The sequence below is a fragment of the Panthera tigris genome, chromosome A2, assembly GCF_018350195.1.
Source record: "Panthera tigris isolate Pti1 chromosome A2, P.tigris_Pti1_mat1.1, whole genome shotgun sequence".
Taxonomy (NCBI): Eukaryota; Metazoa; Chordata; class Mammalia; order Carnivora; family Felidae; genus Panthera; species Panthera tigris.
Window position 1 is genome coordinate 21342870 of NC_056661.1, and position 21487 is coordinate 21364356.

The window sequence follows — 21487 nt, forward strand, 5'->3', positions numbered from 1 at the left end:
TTATTTTTATCCTTGGAGGCTCCAGGCAGACAGAACCCCACCAGGCACTGACACTTGGTTATCCCGAATACCACTCCACTGCTGTCATGCCTCCAATCTCCCCCTCCAAGTCCCAGGAGGCCAATGAGAGGACTGCCAGGCTCCATCTCAGACCAGCGCTCAGGGGCACGGACCCAGGACTGCAAACGGGGCCGAAAGGCACCAAGGGTGGGCCCAGCCTGGGAAGGGTGCTTTGGCATTGCCCCCAATCCCGCCACCCCAGCTGGCTCTGCCCAGGGAGGCACCTGCCTCCCAGCCCCGTGGCCTTGCTCCTCACCCCTCAACCTCCCAGTACTGCTTGCTCCTCAGGAGGAGGTAAAGCAGCTTTTACTCGCCTTAGCAGGTAAGTGGAAAAGGCAAGAGTACTTTTAGCTTGTTCCCTTGGCAGATTCTGGCTCCGGTGTGTGTCACGAGGTGATGTAGGTTCATTCACACTTGGCTTCCTGGGGGAGAATCTTCTAACTCACTGGGGAAATCTTCTTGACCCCATTAAGCTGTTTCAACTCCAAAGAACACACAACCACAGCCACAAGTGATGGTTTTTTTTTAAAAAAATGTATTAAGATGTGAAACTTTATTGTAAACCATTGTACAATGTTAAGTACATCATCTTCCCTTTCATTTCAAAAACGGGTTTCTGTGAGTCATCACTGATTAAACACCCCCACCAGAAGGGCAGTGGAAATAAGCCACGGTTTGCTCACGTTGGTCTGAGTTCTAAGAAACATCATGAAAAGAGAAATCAAATGAAACCAACCCACCCACCTAGCCAGGAGCTCAAGTAGCTGACAGCCATTGGACCAGAAGTCCCTCACCAAGAGCAAAGCCCTTCAGAGATGCCAGTGCCGCACAGGGCAAAGCAGAGAGCTCTCCACTCCTGGCTGGAAGTGTGTGCAACATCTCAACGCCAACCCTACACCCTACAAGGTGGCTGCTTTGGCCAATGAGAAGTTCCTAGAGCTGTCTATGTTGGCCTGGCTGTGAAAAGGCCAGTGAGTTGTTGTCTGGAGGCCAGAGTGGGCTCCTGGGCAGCTGACAGATGGGGCCTCTGTGCTGCAGGCCACAGGACTACACTGCCTAGGATTTGAGCCTTATCTTTTCCCTTTAAAGGCATGATAGGACAATACTCGCCTAGGACTCCCTGTTGCCAGGAAGGGGCACCAGTTAAAGCTTGAGGCAGGAGGCCACCAGCATGCCTGTGGGTTAACTAATGGGCCACGGGCCCTTATCTCGAAGGTCTTCTGAGCAGACCAAGAAGCCACTGCGGCCCAGGATCTCACCAACATCCCCCTTTGCCACTGTCCACATGCCACTGACAACAAAAGGAAATAAGGCCAACAATGATTCCTTCCATTGAGATGTGACAGTTTTACCTCATCAGGTTATTTCCATCAGTTACAAGAAACTTGTTCATGACCTTGACTTATAAGCTTTCATCATGCATGGCTTGGCCAAGGTCCACTCTTGGACAGATCAGATGGATAGCACACAATGTCCAGTTGGTGTCTCATGGTTTCTCAAGCACAGTGACACTTGCCATGTGGCTGGGTAAAGAGCTGTACCTCGTAAGGCACCTTGGGGCAGGTGGAGAGGAGACTCATCCCAGGGAGGGAGGGAGGACAGCTCAGGGGAAGTTCTGACCATGGTCCTCTGCATCTGGTCTCTCCTGGGACAGTGTACCACAGAAAAACCCCCAGTGACTGCAAGAAACACTCCAGGGAATACAAACTCTGTGTGTGTGTGTGTGTGTGTGTGTGTGTGTGTGTGTGTGTGTTATACACCCATGCACACACACACACAGGAAGATAAGGCCAAACAGGCAAGGCCACACTGTCCAGTCCCACACACCACAAGGCCCTCTATGATTAGACACTCATCCCCTAGTCAGCCAGCTCTATGACTGTGGCTCAGAGACTAAAGCCCTTATTGAAAATCAGGATACAGGGAAAAACCACCACTCACTCTCCACCACTTTGTCCCCCAAACCCACTGCCCAGCAGGCACTGGGAAGGGCCTTCGGAAGAACAGATTGTCGAGGCTTACATAACCCCTACTTTCCATCTTTCATGGACTGTGTCTCTCCTACTCGCTGTGCCTGGAGCTCAAGGCTGAAAGCACATCTCTGATTCTGAGCTCAGTAAGGTGCAGGAAACAGCGATGGGCACAGGTTGTTCAGACAAAATGAAACAGGAGGGAAAAGTACAGGGAGCCAGCAATGCCACGAGGGGCTGATGTGCAGCAGGCACAACATCAGTTCTGGTCTTCCCCAGCACCGATTCTCCAGGGCAGACACCTCACTGTGGCCAGGGACGGGAGGGTGTTAACAGCCTAAATGAGGGCAGAAGCGGATACAGCCTCTAGTCTTGCACGCAATCTTGCCTCCTGCGGCAGATGCCCACTTTTGCAGAGTCGCTGCTCACGGCAGTGACAGGTCCCAGTTCCTCTCAGCCCTCTGGGTCCAGACTCCCACGGGAAGAAGGGCTGAGAAGCCCACTCCCCCTGCCCTGCCCCTGGGTGGGATGTGAAAGGTGAGGCAGGCCCAGGGCTTAACAGTTTGGCTCCCACGCTACAATTCAGACCCAATCTACACAAGGGCAGCACTTTTGTATGTAGGTCTAAAAGGAAGGTTCTGGACCAGGTGGCCTCTCTGCACCTGTCTCACTTCCAGCTCCCACCTTAGTGGTGTAGTTATCTATTCCTTAATTTCTGTGGCTGCCTCTGGGCTGTGACAAAACCCTGGCTGCTCCACCGTGCTGCTTCCACAGTAGGACAAGTGCCCAGGCCAACTCATTCCACTGTGGTCAGCAGACTCCTAAAGCTACGGGGGCCTGTGGCCATGCTGAGGAGTGGGGCCGCTCCCCAGGGAGGGCACATGGGCTTAGAAGCACCTCGCCTACCTGTGGAGGCAGATGGTAAGCTCTTGCACCTCAACCTGCCCCGTCCCCAGCTGCCCTGTATCTTTGAAGGACGTGAGAAACAGGATCACTGGGCAGGCAGGGGTTCCTCAGACTATTGTGCAAAACAAGGGGATGACAGTAAGACAACAGGCAGAGGGCAGCCTGGGAGGAAGTTCCTGGGGCTGGTCCAGCAGCTGGTTCTGAAGGCTGCACCAGTGGGAGGCAAGGAGGCCCAGACTGAATTTTAAACTACAGATTTGGAGGCTCTGAAGAGAGACAGGGAACACACAGGGCTGGCCTCAAGGTCTCAGTTTCTCTGGACACAGACCTCTTAGGCTCTTTCCTTGGTCACATTTAACTAAAACCTCTACCTGCCAGCAGAAAAACCAAGCCACTGGACAGAGCACTTCCTGTCCCACACGCACCAGGGCCCTAGCTCGACCTTCAGACCAGCTGCCTCCCAGTCAGGCCTGCCCTACACAGACTCACTGGGTTTGTTCCTTTCAGATAAGGCTTCATTTCCCTTCCTGCTGAGACCATTTACCTCATCTTATCGCAGATTGCCTACAAATATTCCAAATTAACAAAACTCTTGACTTTTTCTTCCCACCAGTTCACATCTCATGGAAGGCAAACAAACCCATTTCTTTGGGGATTAAAAAGAGTTTTTAAATACAATAGTATGAAAATATAACTTAAAAATATAAAAGTCAACAGCGTACGGAAGACTTAAAAAATCTATGTTTTGCCCATTAGTCCCATAGGAAATAAACACATACTCAAAAAACATTAACACTGTGACAGCTCATAAAACCGGCTTTAGAAATCAGTAGTTACAAAGCCATTTCGAGTAAGAAAGCATTGCGGTTCCAACTTGGTCAATGAGTGACTTTTAGCCCCAAACGTGTTATGTGTCCACGCGCCCAGAGCCTTGCGGAAAGGTTCTGCCCACAGCCTGTGTGTGTGCGTGTTTCCCTCCTCGATGCCACCCAGCCAGACACAGGACGGGGCTTCTGGGTCCCTCACAACACCGTCTGGGACGACGACAGACAGACAAAACGCCTCGCTTGCATATTTGGTCAGTGTTTGTAGTGCAACTGAGTGGGAGCCTCCGGCTGCCGCAAACCCCTCGGCGCCGGCCCGTCCTCCCTCTGTCGAGTCACAGTAGTCTGGGAGCGGGCGGAGACGGCAAGAGGGGCGGAGGTAGAAGAGGAAGGGCAGGGAGGAGAGAAGGAAGGACCCGGCAGCCGGCTGGGCCCCCAAACCTGACCCCAGCGCAGGAGTGTGTCACACGGGCAGCCCGAAGCGGTGCTTCTTCTTCTTCGCGGGCTTCAGGGGGGTCAGTCTGCGCAGGTCTTCCTCTACGTCAGACTCCTCCATCTCGTCATCGGCCGAGATCAGGATCTGAGGCGGGGGGCGGGGGAGGCACGGTCTGCGTCACCACCAGCGGTGCCTTCTTCCTCTGCCCTCCCTCCACCCCAGCACCAGGGTGCCGACCCCTGTAGGAGGCCTCTGGTCTCGTGTTTCTTGAGGAAAGGGTGATGGGGAGGCCCCTTTACAGAGTAAGACCACCCCAGACTTCACTTACTCTCAGGATATTCACGGGCTACTGAAACCAGCATCGAGTTGACATACCCGCCTCTCTGGAGTGCTCCCCACTTCTCCATCCAACCTCCGGCTGGAACGGAACCCCAGTCAGAGCAAACTCAGCAAGGACCCACAACCTAAGGTCATCCTGGCAAAAAAGCCCAATCTTGACCAGGGGCATCACAAGTCTTTGAAGTTGCCTTCAATAAAGCAAAAGCAAACAAAAGAGTCCCCTTTCTCAAGAGGAAAAGAAAACATCTGTGGAGCACATACGAGGCAGGTGTGTTTCAGAGCAGCTGCTTTAAGCCAACTTTGTAACTTGTGAAGACAAAAGGAGCCCTTCACTCTTCTGAATCCCTGGAATGACTCGGCCACGGAGCAAGGGCATCCAGGGCAAACTCACTCACTGCCAACCTGCCACACCACTTGCCTGGCTCCGCAGACCTCTGGGCATCACAGAAGGACAGGGACAGTTGCAGCTGTACAGGGGACCATGAGCTCATGCTCTCCCGGGGGTAGGATGGGGACATCACCTCTTCCTGGACCACTCCCTTGGTGGCTCCCAGATTAAACCTTCTCTCTGGCTCCCGACTGCCTGTACATGTGTGCCCCAACCACAAAGCACCTTGCCTGTCTCGCCGAGACCTTTGCCTGTACCTCATTTCTTGTCATCCCATCCTACCCTGAGGAACACAGGCTGCTCTGGCCATGATGGATTTCACATTGCCCAGATGCCATACCACATGAGCACGACTGCTCATGAGTCATTGCTTCTGCCTGTAGTGCTGTTTGTCATTCACCCAATGTTCGCCAGGCTCTTACAACACGACAGGCCCCGGGTCGGATCCTAGGCACCCCTAGAGAAGACATGGGCTTACCCTCTGTCTTGCTCTTCTACCCAGCTTCCAAAACTCCCTCCAGGATGCCCCCAGGAGTTAAACAAACTGTTCCAGGGTCCTCACAGGGCTTTTGTTAACACCTCAATCTCAAAACCATCAGTCTTACAGAGAGCTCTTCAGACACGTTCACCTCATGCAGTCTGAATGTCTCTCAGGGAAAATGTCACCTCAGCCATTTCTGTAGCCCCACCCTGGAGGCCCTTTCAGGAGGCAGCCTTGGCCTCACCCTGCAGCACACAGAAGTGCAGCCTGCCCAGGGAGTGTAACTTTGCCTCTATGCTCCTAGTTATGACCACCAGTCTCCTCCAAGTCCAAACCCTTGAATGTAGGAAACCTGAAAATATGGGAAGGTGAGGTGCCCTGGGAAGGTCTGGCTATCCCTACGTTTTAGACTTTTCTAGTGAGCTCAGCCAACACTTCTGCTGCTCTGTAGTGGTGGGCAGGGATTCAAACACCTGAATGCTTAAAGGTCAATGATCAGGCTCAGGAGAGTCTGTGCCAGCTTCCCTGGAAGGAAAGGCAGGGAAAGGCAGCCCCTCCCTTCCCTGTCTTCCTCCACTGGCGGAGGGATTGGGGAGGGACTGTCAGGGCCCTCACCACACTGGGTGCTCCACCTTCCTGCCCTGGGAAGGCCAGGGGCTGCAGGGATGGGTCCCTGCCAGATGGAGCTGTCAGCCTCTTCTCCCTCCCCCTGGCTAGTGCTGAGAGGACCAGATGCAAACAGAGACCAGAGACCTCCCTGGGTCGGGTGGTAGCACGGGGGCTCAGCCCTACCTCAGACTCTGACTCCTCGTGGGATGCGGCCCTTCGGTAGCGGACCTTACTCCCATTCCTCGAGTCCTGGTTGGCTCCCCTTTCTTCTAGTTTAGCTTTCGTCCTCCCCTTTCTCATGAGGAAATTGTCCACTACCCAGAACATCAAAGCCTGTGGGGAGGGAACCTGAGCGTTACTCCGGGATAAGCCGTTTGTGAAAGCAGAGCAGACCCCATCGGCATGCCTCCTACCCGCTCCAGATTACGTCCAGGACAAGGGAAAGAAAACCCTCATCCAGTCCCCCTGCTCTCACAAGCTTTCAAAGAGACACCCACTCTCCACTTCCTTTGTTTCTACTTTCTTATCAGAGAACTGGTAAGAAAGCCCTGGCCCTCTTCACCCCGAGTGGTGGTGACTGATGGGGACAGCCTGCCTTGAGCCTTTGCCTTAGCCACTAACAAGGTCTCTGGGCTCCTGGTTGGGGCTCCTTCCACGGGCTGAGCGGCTGGCCTGCATAGTCGGCCACGTCTGTCAGCCCCAGGTGCCTGTAGCATTTCTTCTCACTGTTTCCTAAGTCTAGCCAGTGTGCTTGTGAGTTTTTCTTGGAGCTCTGTGTAAACGACAGGGATAGAAGCCTGGCATCCTGATCTAGAAATCCTTGTCATGCATGTGGTGGGCCTCGTTGGTGGGAGGTCCCCTGGCAGGGAGGGCAAGACAGTTCCCGGGACCCTCCATCTTGCACAGGGGGCCTGGAGCATGGGGTGTGCCTGTTGAGAAAGCAATCCTGCCATCTTCACGTCTGGAGTGGGGGTGGGGAGAGGGCAAATGCTCACACAGAGGGACGTGGGGGCCAAAAGGGGCTTTCTCTGTCAGACTCTGAACTGTGAATGGGACACTGGAAGGCAGAGAGCACGTGGGGGTAGGAAAATGCAACATGGCACTGACATTGACAAAGAAGGGGACGATCAGCATGACGATGGCCAGTTTCAGGTCTGGGTTTTCAATGGGATTCAACAGGGCCACCTGTAAAGAGAAGCAGACTCCGTGAGGTAGGGAGACACCACAGGGAAGGCACCTGAGGGTGGGGGTGGTGGCACAGGTCAATCCATGAGGCCCCGAGCAGGGCGGCATAGCTTAGACCACAGTCCCCCAAACTCTGATGGGTAGAGCACCTCACGCCCAGGGCTGCACAGGCTGTCCCAAAGTGTGACTGCTAACAAGGCAGGCCAGAGAGAGCACTTGGAGCAGTTAGGGCTTTCACAGCTTGCCCAGGGCTGTGGACTCAGGAAACGTAGTGGGCTTACAACCACACACCAGGAGGCATGGAGGGTGGGAGGCTTTGGGGAGATAGAGGGAGCGAGGTCAGTGGATGCTCATTACAGACACTAGCAATGAGGCGCCAGGCCGCTTTCTTACAGAAGTCCTGCACTCCAACCACCTCCCGAAGGACAACAGCTCTGAAAAGCCTTGGTTTATTTTCTTAAAAAATAAAAAGCAGATACAAATAAAACCAAAGGAAAGCCAAGTTCTGAGCTACTTGTTTCCAAAGGCTCTTTGGCTGGTTTCATGTGGCCACATGGAGGAAATGGGCACCGGGGCCAGAGGGCAAAGCCAAGGGAACCCTGGGAACAACATGCAACCAGGAGCTTCCTGTGCCACCAAAGGGCTCAATTAAACCACTGGCAAAGACGGGTGCGTGAGGACATGTGCAGATGTAGAGAACACCCTCCTGAGGGTTGCAGTCATGAGGCCTAAAGACCGCATCAGCCAGTAAGCAATCCGAGGGCAGGGACTCTTACTTCCATTACGTATCCCAAGGCTTAATCTAGAGCAGATGTTTGCATGATCCAAAGAGATGGAGGCTAAGTGGAAAAACAAGCTCCTGCTCTCGACAGGTGGCCCTATCACGTGGAATCCAGGCTGCATTCATGCAGGCAAGAAAGAAAGAAACAACAAATTTGGTTTTCTAATAAGGTTGGGAATGTGTGGGAGGTAGGGGAAAAAGTACCACCTTGCTTGGTGTCCCAAGGAGCTGGTAGAGAAGGGACAAGAGGCAAACCTTTTTCCACTGAAGTATGAGGAGGACGATGAAGACGACAGACTTCTCAAAAATCATGATCACGATGTAAAGAGCACACTGCCCAACCCAGGCTCCACACTGCAGAGGGTCTCCTGTGGGGACAGTGGGTGTGCAGTCACGTGGGGCCCGGACACCACACCTCTGTCCCGTACCCACCGCTGTGAGCCCTCACGCCCCCAGCTCACACCAGAATGCCAGCTCTAAAGCCACTTAATGAGCCCTGAAAGCACCAAGAATCACTTCAGCGCAAGTAGACAAATGTGAGTGTTTTAGACAAAATCAGAGAATTCCTAATTTGGAGATACCAGCGTGGCGTTTCTTTCAAGAGATTCTAAGATATAATTAAAAAAACTAAAGTTAGTAAGTGCTCCCTGCTGGGGCTCGGAGAGCTGGCTCTTTTTGTCCACTGGCAGAGCTGTGTGAAGCAAGACTGCTATTATTATCCGTTGTTGATTTTTCCAGTGACTGTGGTGCCACCCATCCTTTCCTCCATCTGTGGGCTGGCTGATGTTTGTGACTGTGATGGCAGCAGATAACCTCTTTGCTCATCTGCTACCCCCACCTACCCTCCCCGGCTGTCCCTGCCGCCCTCAGCCCTGAAGGCAGAATTCGGACCGGAGGGATTCTGATTCTGTCTACACAGGGCAGCCCAAGACAGCTTTGGCTGGGGACAAAGAAGAAAAGTGGGCAGCCCTCACAGCAAGGGGGCAGCAGTGAGGGGCTGTGCCTTGGGGCTGTGCCAAGGGTCCATCTGTGATCCCATCACTCACCATGTTTGAGAAATGGAGAAATCCCAACAGTCCAAGCTGGGGTACACGCAGGCCCTGGAGGGCCTCCAGAATGTTTCAACAGGGACTAGAAGGAAGGGTGGAGGACCAGTCCCAGGGAAGGATCTGTATCCTCAGGGACAGGCAGAACCCACAGGATGGGCCTCCCGGGGAGCCACACATGCCTTCCCAAAGTGGGAGATGCAGGGAGAGTGGGGTGGGGTCCCCCGGGGCCGGCTCTGGGAGCTCTGCTGCACTTGTATGACCACCGCTGACCAGAAGAGCAGGGTAGACGGTAGCTTTTCAGGGGAGGCAAAGGCCCTAATATAGGCAGTGAGAAGAGAACGTGACCCAGAGAGAAGGCGCCAGCTTCTCGTTGGAGTCTATGGTTTCCGTAGCCATCCCTGTCACAGGCCCCAGCCCTGCCAGAGCCTGCCAGTGGAAGAGCAAGTGAATGCCTTCACGCAGCTGTAATGGACACAACATCAGGCCATTCCCTTTTCTGGAAAGCCTCGGGAGAAGGGTACAGAAGGCATGCAGAAGAGCCAAAGGGCCTTCCTTTGAGCTCGTTCTGTCTACTTTCACTTTTGGGATTAGACGCAGCTGAGCCAAGAAACCACTTCAGAAGCACAATCCCTCCTAGCCAGACTTTTAATGGAGTTCTGTAATCCCCTCAGTAAACTACGTGACCTTACCGAGAAAAGTTCTCAGAAACAACCAATCAAAATATTTGTTAAAAATCATTAAGATTGGAGACAGAGCACTAGCAGGCAGTATCTCTGAATGGGGACTGCCGTGTTTAAAGTCAACAGAACAAGGGGCCACACTTAATGTCAAGAGAAAACCCACTTGCTCTGTGTGTCTGCTCCCTCTGCCCTTCAGCTTGAGGTGACTGACAAAGGGGGACGTGTTTTCCTCCCTCCCCTCGTGTTGCCCTCTCAAAGCTTAGCTGCAGCTGCGGCTTGTTTCATTTACACGCTTTAATAAAAAACATGGTGGAAAAAAATGAAAAAAAACCTGTGCAAACCTGCTCCCACACGTCCCTTCCTCTGCTGTGTCCGGACCACATGCAGCCCCAGCTGGAATGGGCACATGTGCGGTTTGTTTTCCAGATTTGTTTCATTTGAGAGCCTTTCAGATGTTCCCCACTGTCTCATCGTTTAAAAACAGACACGTCAGGCATTCTCGATGTGTCCTGCTTTTTACCACAATGGACAGCCTCAGGTTCACACATGGGTGTTTTTTTTTTTTTTTTTAATTTTTTTTTTTAATGTTTATTTATTTCTGACAGAGAGAGAGACAGAGCATGAGCAGGGGAGAGGCAGAGAGAGAGGGAGACACAGAATCGAAAGCAGGCTCCAGGCTCTGAGCTGCCAGCACAGAGCCCGATGCGGGGCTCGAACTCACAGACCGCAAGATCATGACCTGAGCCAAAGTCGGACGCTCAACCGACTGAGCCACCCAGGTGCCCCCATGGGTGTTTTTTTATTGAATAAGTTCCTCAGGATAAATCGCAGGAATAGGGGACAAACGGACAGAACATGTTTGTCTCTCAAGGCTTCAGGAAGGGACCATTAGGACAGGGGCAGGCAGCAAAACCCACAAACCACTGGTGCCCCTGGGGCAGAGACCCCACTTTCAGAGCTTCCGCTTGGGGAGAAGCTGCCTGGTCATCTGACTGTAAGCACACCTGTCACCTGGATCTCGTCTCACCCCTCAGGGCCGCGTGGCTGATTCCTCAAGTCCCAGGTGCTTCTCAGCAAGTTCACCCTCTCCTCTAGGGACAAAGGAAGCACCTAGAAAACAAGCCCTTCTTCTTCGCTTAGCTGAGAAGAGAGCTCTGGGGCTTACATGGAACCATGGCCTCAAGCAGTGGGCTGGTCAACAGGTGCAGGAGACAGAATAACGGTCCCACAGAGAGACCACATCCTAGTCCCAGGAACCTGTGCGCGTGTCAGGTAACCTGGCAGAGGGGAGGGAGGTCGCTAACCAGCCGATTCTAAGAAAGGGAGAGCATCCTGCAGTATCCAGGTGGGCCCAGAGTGCTCACAAGGGCACTTCAAGCTGGAAGGAGGTGCTGGAAGGTCAGCGTGATACCACGTGAGAGGACCGGTTGCGGGCCCCTCGGAGGGAGGAAGGGGCCACGACCAGGCAGTGCAGGCAGCCTCTAGGAGCGGGAAAAGGCAAGGACACGGGTACCCCCCTAGAGACTCCAGAAGGAACCAGTCCTGCCGACACCTTGACTTTAGCCCAGGGAGGCGCACGTGGGATGTCTGAACTACGACTGTAAGGCAAGAAATCCGTGTTATTTGAAGCCACTAATTTCCCGGTAACTTTTTATAGCAGCGATAGAAACCGGTAACATGGACAGAAACAGAATGAGGGAACATCACATGCGCTGTCCTCCGTCAGCCTAGGGAGGGAGGACTCGGGATGGTCCTGGATAAGGGGCAGCTACATCTGGAGACACCCGGCTTGAAGACTTGGGTTCCTAAATGCAGTGGTGGGAAGACAGGACTGCACGGAAGCAAGCAGCTCAGACAGCTGCTGCCTCCCCGACACACTGGGGATGGGTGCAGTGCCTGCTGTGACAGGGCCAGCCTGGCCTCCCCTCCCGCGAGTCATCAAGGGGCCATGGGTGCACCTCCCACAGCACTGGTCACCACAGTGCAGTCCAGAGCCCCGCCTTCCGGGACGGGTCTCAGTGGCAAGCAGTGAGCAGCACCGTCCTTGGAGTTGGTGGGAGAGGAGACCCCCCCCTGCCCCCCGCCCCACCTCAGCTGTGCACTGGCTCGCTGTGTCACTTAACCTCTCTGGGCATGAGCCTATAAATGAGGATGGCACCGCTGTGGTCCGAGTGTGTCCTCTAAGCTGAGGAGTCATGACTCGGGGCTTCTCAGAAGCCTTCTCTTGAGCCACAGGAGCACACACTGTGTGTCAGACACTATCTTTAAGTCCATGACTCACCAGGCATCGAGTAACGGGGCTAAGAAAAGCCCTCCCCTGAGTTCATCTCCCCTCAATGGAGACAAACAATTACTTAAGATTTCTAGAAATACCCAAGGCACTCAGAGCCAGCTCCATGAATCGGCTCCTTTTACATGTTGGTGCCCTGTGAGTTTTCAGTCATCTAGGAGTGACCGGCCCTGAGGCCCAGACCCAGGAGCTCTGTGGAAGGTATGAACAGGAAACAGAGTGGAGGTCCAGAATTCCTTCCCTTCTGTTCTGTGTGTGCCCCTATGTGGCCAAGGCCCCGCTGATGCTGTTCCCACTGAGACCAGGAGCTCCTGCTCCCAGACAGTAGGGACCAGCTATGAAGGTGGTCCTGAATTCCCAGGGTGTGGCAAGGCCTGAAGGAGGCACCTGTCTCTGCAGCCCGGCTCAGGCCACAGCCAGCCGCTTCCCTGGGAGTACGAAGTCGAAGTCAAGGGCGATGTGTTTGTGCTGGGAGACAGCCTCAGGGGAACTTCCTGCCCAGGCCATTGTCCCTGGGGCCTGAGGAGAGGGGGGTGGGTCAAAGATGAGCTAGCAGCCAGAGGTCACCTGTTTTAAGCCACGTCTCTTTGAGGGAGGATGCACCTGGTGTCCCTGGCAGCCGTATGTGCCAGAAACCGGTGGGGGCCAGCCTACTGTCAGGAGACAGCAAGGCAACTTGGCCCCAGGGAGGGGAGAATCCTCCATCTTGCCCTGCAGCCCCTGTAGTGAAATGGCCCAATGGCAGGACAAGCACAGACATGCGGCACAAAGAGGGCCAGCTCCCTACTGAGCACCTCCCAAACCAAGAGCTGTCCCTTCTCTAACGAGGTGGGCAGGCGGTGTGTACTCAGTGGGAAGCTCGGCACAGTGAGGTGGCCTTACAGCCAGCAGGTGTGGCCTCCAGTGCCCTCTGGTGGAAGAGGCCAATGCTGTGGCTCTCCCTGTGTCCAGGGTCTCTTGGCTCCTGTGGTCTAGTGGCAGTGATGTGCGTACCTACCCACCTCAGACGTGTGGCACTCAGATACCAGCAAGGGACCAGAACTGGCCCCATAAGCACACAGAGGAGACAGTCACCGGCTCCTGAACCCTTGAATCCACTGGCCTGGAGGGCTGTATGGGACAAGGAGCAGAGCCCCCTCTAGGAAGCGCCCCCCACACTCCATACGACGTTACCAATGTCCGTGCTACGTTACCATATTCGCCAAAACGCAGAGACTCCCACTGCTGCCACTCCACCAAGACGCTGACAGCACGCACGCCCACGTAGATGAGCAGCATGCCTACGGTGGCGTCCAGGAGGAAGTTGATGAGGTACCTGGGAGGAGAGGACATAGCAGCACTGTCAGGAAGCAAGAGCCCCTGGTGGGCCAACTTCAAGCCTGATGCCCTGGTACTTTGGCCTGTTCTGGGGCCCGTGCAAGAGGCTGCGGGGCTCACTCCCAGGAACCCCAACGAAGCCTCCCCACGACAGTGTGCTGACACTCATCAGGGACAAAGAAACTTGGAAGACCTCAAACACTCCCAGCAAATAAAGACTTCTCATAAGACAGAGTGCCTGGAAACAGCAAGGGAGTCAGCAGGGAAACAGAACTTAATTCAGTAAAAGAAGTCTGTTCCATGACACTGTTCACATCCTGACGGTCCAGTCCACCCAAAGCCCTGAGACAGTGCTCCTGTTCCAGGTCAGGGCCATGTGGCCCTTGTTCATCCCCATATTTCAGATTCAGAGCCTACCATGGAGGCAAGTACAAGTACTTCTAAGGAGTAGAAGCTTTATTCCCATGGAAAAGGCACGATGACGGGAGAAGGAGAGGAGGAGGGTCGGAAGAGCACTCCCACCTTGATCATGTGTTCTTGTAAGGTCTGTTCCCATGTGTCTGATACGCACCTCTTCCCTCACCAAGGAAAGGGCCTCCCTCGAGGGCCTGTACCCAGATCTTACTGATCACAGGCCCCAGTTCTCCACACAAAGCATGAGACAGGCCATCACTGGGTCAGGTACAGCCCTCTGGGATGCCAAGTGGCTCGGAAAGCCTTCAAAGTAGTGCCAGATGCCACAGATCAACTGTGACACTTTCCACTTTCTGAGGCTTCAGACATTTTATGCAGACTCACAGCCCCCACCCTAAGATAAGGCCCAGGCTTTGGCGATACGCACAGCACACTGATACTGGAGGGGCGCCCTGGAGTGGCAAGAAAACCAGAGGGGAAGGTGGTTTCTCCCGTCTGCCCTTCCTCTTTAAAATCACAAGGGGTCACTCTCAGACCAGAGACCAAAGCACAGCAACTGCTTCCAAGGCAATTTCTCCAAGTTCACAGCTGGCCCTAAGCTAAACTGCTCTCGGACGCTTACATCTAATTGGTTTCAAGTGGTTCTCACATCTGAGGCTCACCCTGAAAATAACAAGAACACCTGATACATATATACACGTCAGTTCATTCATTCCCTCACCAAATATTTATGCCTACTGTGCGCCAGGCCCTGGGAACAAAGACAGAAAGCTCCATACCCTCTATCCAGCACAGATGAGACCGGCAGACAGCAGTGGGCCCCGAGCCAGACTGGCCAGCTTCAAATTCCACTCTGTCACTACTGAGCCGTGAGAACTTAACTTACATCCTCTCTGTGTGCCTCAGTTCCCCAAGCTGTAAAATGAGGATAACCAAAGTATCTAAATTGTAGGGCAGGATCAAATGAATTAACACATGTGAACAGTGCTTGCCACCTAGTAGATACTACACAAATGTGTTGTCTGAATCATAGCTCCTCAGAGTCACGAAAGCTTACCACCCCCCCCACCTGGCCAACAAAGCTGTCCAGAGGAAGGAGCAGAGCCCCCAGCACACGGGACCCATGCAGCCACAGGGAGCAGTTGTCTCCTTCTGTTTGAGCTTTCCCTGTGCTGGGGCCGGCTTCCTTTCCGGTCTGCAGACTCCCATGATGCCCCAGGGCCAGCCCAACCCAGCCCACCTGTAAAAAGTCACAGGACAGAGCAAGGATGGTAGGACCTGGAACAGATCCCAGGGCACATGCAATCTACTCCCCAAGCACCACCTGTTCTTGTCCCCACTGCTGGGGCTCTCATGCCTTTCCTAAGTTTTAACAACAACTTCCTCTAACTGAACTGTTAACTTCCTGAGAAGTGCCCCACTGGTTGGTTTCCAGTGGCGCTTATACTCATCAACTCCTGAAACCTTCATAGGAATCCTGGGGATCTGGCAGGACACACAGGACAGGGGAGCAAACTATGGCTCAGTCTGGCCTCTCAGGCAAGTGCCTTCACCATACCAAGCTCCATCTTGGGCCTTTTCTCCTCCAGGCCGAGCACTCAAGATCGGTCAACAGCCCTTTCTCCATCCTGGCTATGATTCAGTTTGTCAATGTCCCTCTTAAAGCTGTATCATCTTCTTTTTGCAGACGGGCAATGGAGGTGCTGCAAGGGAGAGTCCTGCACATGGCCGAGGCTACACCAGGAGTTAGGTTAGAGGCTCCTGTGCAAGCAGCTGGGTCTCAGTCTATCCTGGTCAATGACATCAAGATGATTAACAAGATCAGACAATGACTCAAGCCTGCTGGGGGACTCAAGAGTTGGAAGGACAAGGCCCTTTCCTAACCATCTCCCCTACAGAAGGGTCACCTTTCTACTCCTCTACTTTGTGACTACATACACCCAAACATCCAAACAGATCACAACCTGTCCAATTCTTAGAGAAAGATTCCGGGAGACTTCATAACTTCCTTCTGAAATCTAAATCTACACAGTCACCAAGGAAGGAGCCTTAAAAGAATCTTCCAGTCCAAATGTTCTTAAATACACACTAAACCTCTTGGCAAGGGACTCACCAGCCATCCGCCCTGCTCTCTCAGAGGCAGGGGCAGGACAGGGGTGGGGGTGGGGGTGGTGGTGGGGCGGGGGGTGGGGGGCAGTGTGTTCCAGGCAGAGGGCAGCATGAGCAAAGGCACAGAAGCAGGAGGTAGCTGGTGGCGTTCAGGGCCACCAGCACAGCACTGGCTGGAGGAAGTCTGAGCCAGGAAGGTAGGAGATGGAGCCAGGATAGGGCAGGTGAGCCTCCTTTTCCACTCCATCTGCCAGGAGAGGCACAATTTGGGGATTCAGTCAGATTTCTTGGGGTGGGGGATTGTGTGGAAGGCACACACTGCAGGGATGTGCTGGAACAACCTGTGGTCTTCAGGTCAAAGAGGTCAATGATGGTCAACAATGGCTTTGACCCTGAGCGGGTGGCACCACAGAGGAGCCCTTGTGTGTCCAGTTCCAGCAGAGATACTCCTTCAGGGCACGATGCCATCCTGCCAGGGACTGCTCCCTGCCAGGAGGCATGAAAGTACCAGAACACCAAGCGCCAAAGTTCTGATGAGGAGAAAGCCAACGCGCAGGGCAACCGTAAGCAGGCAAAGCCCTAATGGTCAACTGACAGCTGTGTTTGAGCAACCACAGGGAGCACATAGAATATGGTCATTTGGGGGAACACAGAGCACAATGGGGGGTTGCTCCCTCCCCAAGCTAGAGGGAACATGACTGGTGGCAGAAAGCAAGACCAGCCTACAATTTCAGTGGACGGGTGGGTGATGTTTGTACTGGAATATCAGCCACTTACAGTGAACAAGGGTCCTCTTCAGTGAGATCTGCTAGGTACACATTTGCAAAGTGGATGAACAGCATTCCTATGGCTTGTTTGGAAGTGTCTAAAAACCTGCACAAAATAGGATCAGCACTTGTTATCACCCCAATAGGAGGGTAATATCCAATTTAGGGGAAATGAGAAGTCTGAAACAGGAAGAAAGCTAGCAGGGAGATCTCAACCTCACCATTACTAGTCACCTCTTCCCCCGGCATCAGCACTAACTCAGGCTTGGCATCTCGGCTACCTTTTGAACCCTTCAATAACACTAAAAGGCCACTGATGTATAACATCATAAATAATGTATAAATCCCTAAAAGGCCACTGATGTATAACACATGTTTAAACATATATTTAAATTAGGTGTGTTTACTTTTTCATTTTTTGTTATTTCAAAATGCTCGACCATAGCTTTGCGATGAAGTCCAAGGTGCCTCTGTTTTAAAGAGCTCCCATTCGGGGAGCCTGAGTGGCTCAGTCGGTTAAGCGTCCGACTTCAGCTCAGGTCACGATCTCACGGTCCGTGAGTTCGAGCCCCGCGTCGGGCTCTGGGCTGATGGCTCGGAGCCTGGAGCCTGCTTCCAGTTCTGTGTCTCCCTCTCTCTCTGCCCCTCCCCCCGTTCATGCTCTGTCTCTGTTTCAAAAATAAATAAACGTTAAAAAAAAATTTTTTTAAAAATAAAGAGCTCCCATTCAACCTCACTCAGAGCTAAATGCTGTGCAAGACTAACAAGACGCCCAAATCCAGCACTGCAGCTCAAACTCTAACGACTTCTGGCTGCTGCCATTTATGCCCTGGGCCAGCCTGGGGTGGACAGATATTTTCTGTAAAGGGCCAGAGAGTAAATATTTTAGGCTTTGCAGGCCACTGTTTGCAGCAACTGGTCACCCCCCTGCCACTGCAGTGTGAGAGCAGCTGTAGAGCCCGCCATTCTTGCAACCCTTTATGAAAATGGACAGCGTGCCAGATTGGGCCTGTGGGCTGTAGTCTGTCAACCCTTGGGCTAGATGGCAGGGTGTTTGTTCTGGAGATACTATGTTGCCCCATCCATGAGGGGTCTTTAGTTTCTCCCCTGCCACGAACACCTGGAAACCACAGGTAGTCTTTGGATTGCAGTCAATCTCCTGGTCTCCCAGGCTGGGCATCCAGGGTTGGGCTAGGCCACTGAAGGGGGTGGTGAGGGGCACACAGGCACGGACCATCAGCCTTGGGGTCTTAGGGCTGAATGGACTTTGGAGATTATCCAGACCAACCCCGTGACTGAAGCTTGAAAATCATTTCCTGAAATAATGGCAAAGTAGAAGTCCCCCCTCCAAAGGACAATGTGTGCCCCACAGAGTGCCCCAGCTCCAGACCCTCCCCAGGTCCCCCAGCCCAAGCTAGATACCCAGATTCAAGAGAAACCGACCGGGGAAAATAAAAACAAGAATGATCAACATTCACAAATAATGCACTGCAGATCAATAAGGAGATGCTTAAAATGTTGTAAAGGGCCTTTATCACAGTGATTTATCTGACGTCTTCTCCGGAGGGGAAAATGGCTATTTTGTTAGCACACCTGCAAGCCTAACACAGCCCAAGAAAGTCAGCTTCTTGTGGACATGTTGTTTCGAAGAGCTGGCTGTCGCCTTATTTTCTGGAGTTTTGTCTTTGGAAGCCGTGTCTGAAGCTTTACGCTCCTTTTATGAAGGAAAAACTGCTACCACAGGGTCATCCTAGGACTAGGAAAGACTAGTTTTGGGGAGAGAAACATATACATAGTATATCTGAGTAATCTCCAAATATAGATAACGTTCTGCTCACACACACAGACTACAGAATCTGAGGATTTATCACAATCTAATACCAGGGAGACATAATTAAAGGGACTTGCAGCACACAGTGATATATCTGTCTGATCCTCCATTTTCTAAAACTGGCCAGCGGTGTGATGATAGACTAAAGGCAAAGCTCAATGTTATCTGGAGAAATAGAAGTCTTTCATATTACTCATAGTTCCTAATGATTGATTCAACTAAGGGATCCTAACACTTTATGTTCTGGAGAACCGCTCACATTGCCCCCTGCCCTCCCTGCAAATAAACCCCAAATAGCCCATGGCATTCTAGGAAGGTGTTAATATTTAAATACGCACCATATCCTCCACGGCCGTCTCTCATGCTTTGGCTCTCTGAAGCGCTTGACTGGAAGAAAACACACACCATTCAGCGGCTTTCCACAGCGACAACGAAGCAAAATGCATTCAACAAGTGGGGTTATCAGTACACTCGGGGTTGACACTACTAAGTTAAGGTACTTGTTCTTTTAACATGTGCCAATGCACAATAAGCTGTGAAGGTCACTGAGGCCCCAGGCCCTGCACTGGCTGCTGACCAGTACAGACTCTTCAGAACTGGACACTTATGAAGAAAGACTCCTCACAATGTGTGGAAAACTGTGTTTTCTTCTCTTTTGTGATGAGGTTCCCTCAGGGCCTGGAAACCACAAAGTGGAATGCAGCTACCTCCAACTTCAGAATTTGCTCTACATGATGACAAATCCATTCATCCACCCATCTAGTGGCGGGGCCACTAGCCAGGCACTGAGACAAAGACGAAGGCAGCTGTCCAGCAGGAAGGCAGGCACGCAACCATATAGTGAGGCAAGTGCTAGAGAAGAGGTATGTCTGAGGCAGAGTGAGGGCATGAGGGAAGGATGACCACGTCTGCCTGCCTGGGAGGGCCTTGGTCAGGAGACACTTCACTGGTGCGAGGCGGCCAACCCAGGTCCTGAAGGTTAGCAAAGTTGAGCGAATGGACCAGGGAGGGGACAGAGCACACACCATGAGCTCATAGGTGCAGGGACATAACACGGCAGACAAATGGAGCAGAAGCCACATGACGGAGGGTCTTGAATGCCAGGCTAAGGAACCTGGAATGAATTCATAGGGAAGGAAAAGCCAGGGCAGAGTGCTAAGCAGAGTCAAAGACATAGTTGGGATTGTGTTTTAGAAACATGGTTCCGAATCATGTAGATGGTGGGTTTCTGGGACTGGAGAAAATGCTGGCTGAGCCCTAGCACCAGGCGGGGGTGCTCCTGGCTACAGAACAGCCAGCGGGGTGGGGCGCTCCTTCACCAGCAGGTCGACCTCAAAAGGCAAAGGACCGCCCACACTGGCACTTTCACCTCGGGTCTGCAGACTGTCTCCACGGGTCTATCCCCTGACACAAACACCGAAAGTGCTGCATGTGTGATGTCGCTTTTGTCACAAAAGTACCAAGGAAGAAACACAACAACGCAAGCCTATGGAGGGTCCTCGTTACTAAGGCAGTGGGTGAAAACCAACAGCAGAGCTCCGAGTTGCCAATGAGCACGCAGGAGGAGGACACAGGGAGGGAGAGCTTGGTGCCCGAATCAACCGACCCTGCTACTTTAAATGAAAACAGGCAGTCTGCAGTCTGCAACGCAAGGACTACCTGTACACAGAAACAAAACAGGTATGGTGTTCAGAGAGACATTTTGATAGACCAACAAGCAGGAGGAACTGTAAGGACGTCTGTCACTCTGCTGATACATCACAGATCCCCAAATGTCAACAACGTCAAAGAATCTGGAGGTGGGGCCAGGAGGTTCTGCTGGCCCAAAAGGTTCTCAAAGGCAGGGGTCTCCTCCCCACAAGTACCCAAGTCTCACTGAGGGCCTGGGTGCTGGGGGATGGAGACGCAGAGGAAACTGGGCCAGGAGAAAACAATCTGGAGGGAAAGCCCCCAGTGAGGACCAGGGCCACTTCATGGGCGTTTGTGCTTCTGCCTCAGGGGCCTCTGTCCTCATCAGTATAAAATAAACATGTCCCGAGGAGCAGCACCTTCTCATTCTGAGGAGACACATGCTCAAGTACCAGGATGGCTGCAACTCACTGGCAGTTAGTTTAGGGAAAAAATTACACCTTATATAATCATATAAAGTAACTACATATTACACAGGGTGTAATTATAACACATTGTAATAAATACAATCTCAGTAATTATGTAATAAACCTATTATTTATATTAATATGACACATAACATATGAACGGAGGTAAATGTGGTGTCATGGGAAAAATTGTATCCTCACTCCCTGAATTCACGCTGGGGGAGTTCCTAACCCCCAGTACCTCAGAATGTGGCTATAGTTGGAGAGAAAGTCTTAAAAGAGGGAATTAAGGTAAAAGGAGGTAATACGGGTGGGTCCTATTCCAACACGACTGGTGTCCTTTTACAGAGATTAGGACCCACACAGACTGAGGGGCGGTCCTGTGAGGTGCCATCTGCGAGCCAGGGAGAAAGGACTTGGAAGAATCTGATCCTGCCCACATCTTGACCTGGCACTTCCAGCCTCCAGACCTGTGAGAAGAGACATTTCTGGTGTCCAAGCCCTCCAGTCTGTGGTACTTTATGGCAGCCCTAGCACACTAACACGTGTGGCAACACAGTAGTTGGAGAACCCAGAGGAAGGCTATTTGAGTATTCACTAAATTACTATTTAGATTTTTCTGTAGGTTGAACATTCAAAAACAATTGTTTTATGTTTATTTGAGAAAGAGAGAGAGAGAGAGAAAGAGAAGGAATGAACAGGGGAGGGGCAGAGAGAAAGGGAGACAGAGGATCTGAAGCAGGCTCCATGCTGACAGCACAGAGCCTGAAGCGGGGCTCAAACGAACCGTGAGATCATGAGCTGAGCCGAAGTCAGATGCTTGACTGACTGAGCCACCCAGGCGCCCCAACATTTTGAAATAAAAAGTTGAGAGGAAAACATACTGTAAAAGCATACACCAGGACAACCATTTCATCTGGCAATATCAATCAAAATTTTAAGTGCCCAGACCCCT

The 21487-nt window shown here is 52.5% G+C and overlaps 1 protein-coding gene across 1 annotated transcript in view; it reads right to left on the reverse strand.

Moving 5' to 3' along the window:
• Positions 1-578: 578 nt before the first annotated feature.
• Positions 579-21487, reverse strand: part of LOC102958362 (store-operated calcium entry regulator STIMATE) — a 54277-nt gene continuing 33368 nt past the window's right edge. Inside the window, exons 2-8 of the mRNA XM_042979142.1 lie at positions 18775-18823; positions 16616-16711; positions 13192-13313; positions 8235-8347; positions 7121-7198; positions 6197-6346; positions 579-4340 (exon numbers count right to left, since the gene is read on the reverse strand). Of these exons, the coding sequence (XP_042835076.1) occupies positions 4224-4340; positions 6197-6346; positions 7121-7198; positions 8235-8347; positions 13192-13313; positions 16616-16711; positions 18775-18823 (725 nt within the window). The 3' untranslated portion in view covers positions 579-4223. The remainder of the gene's footprint in view (positions 4341-6196; positions 6347-7120; positions 7199-8234; positions 8348-13191; positions 13314-16615; positions 16712-18774; positions 18824-21487) is intronic.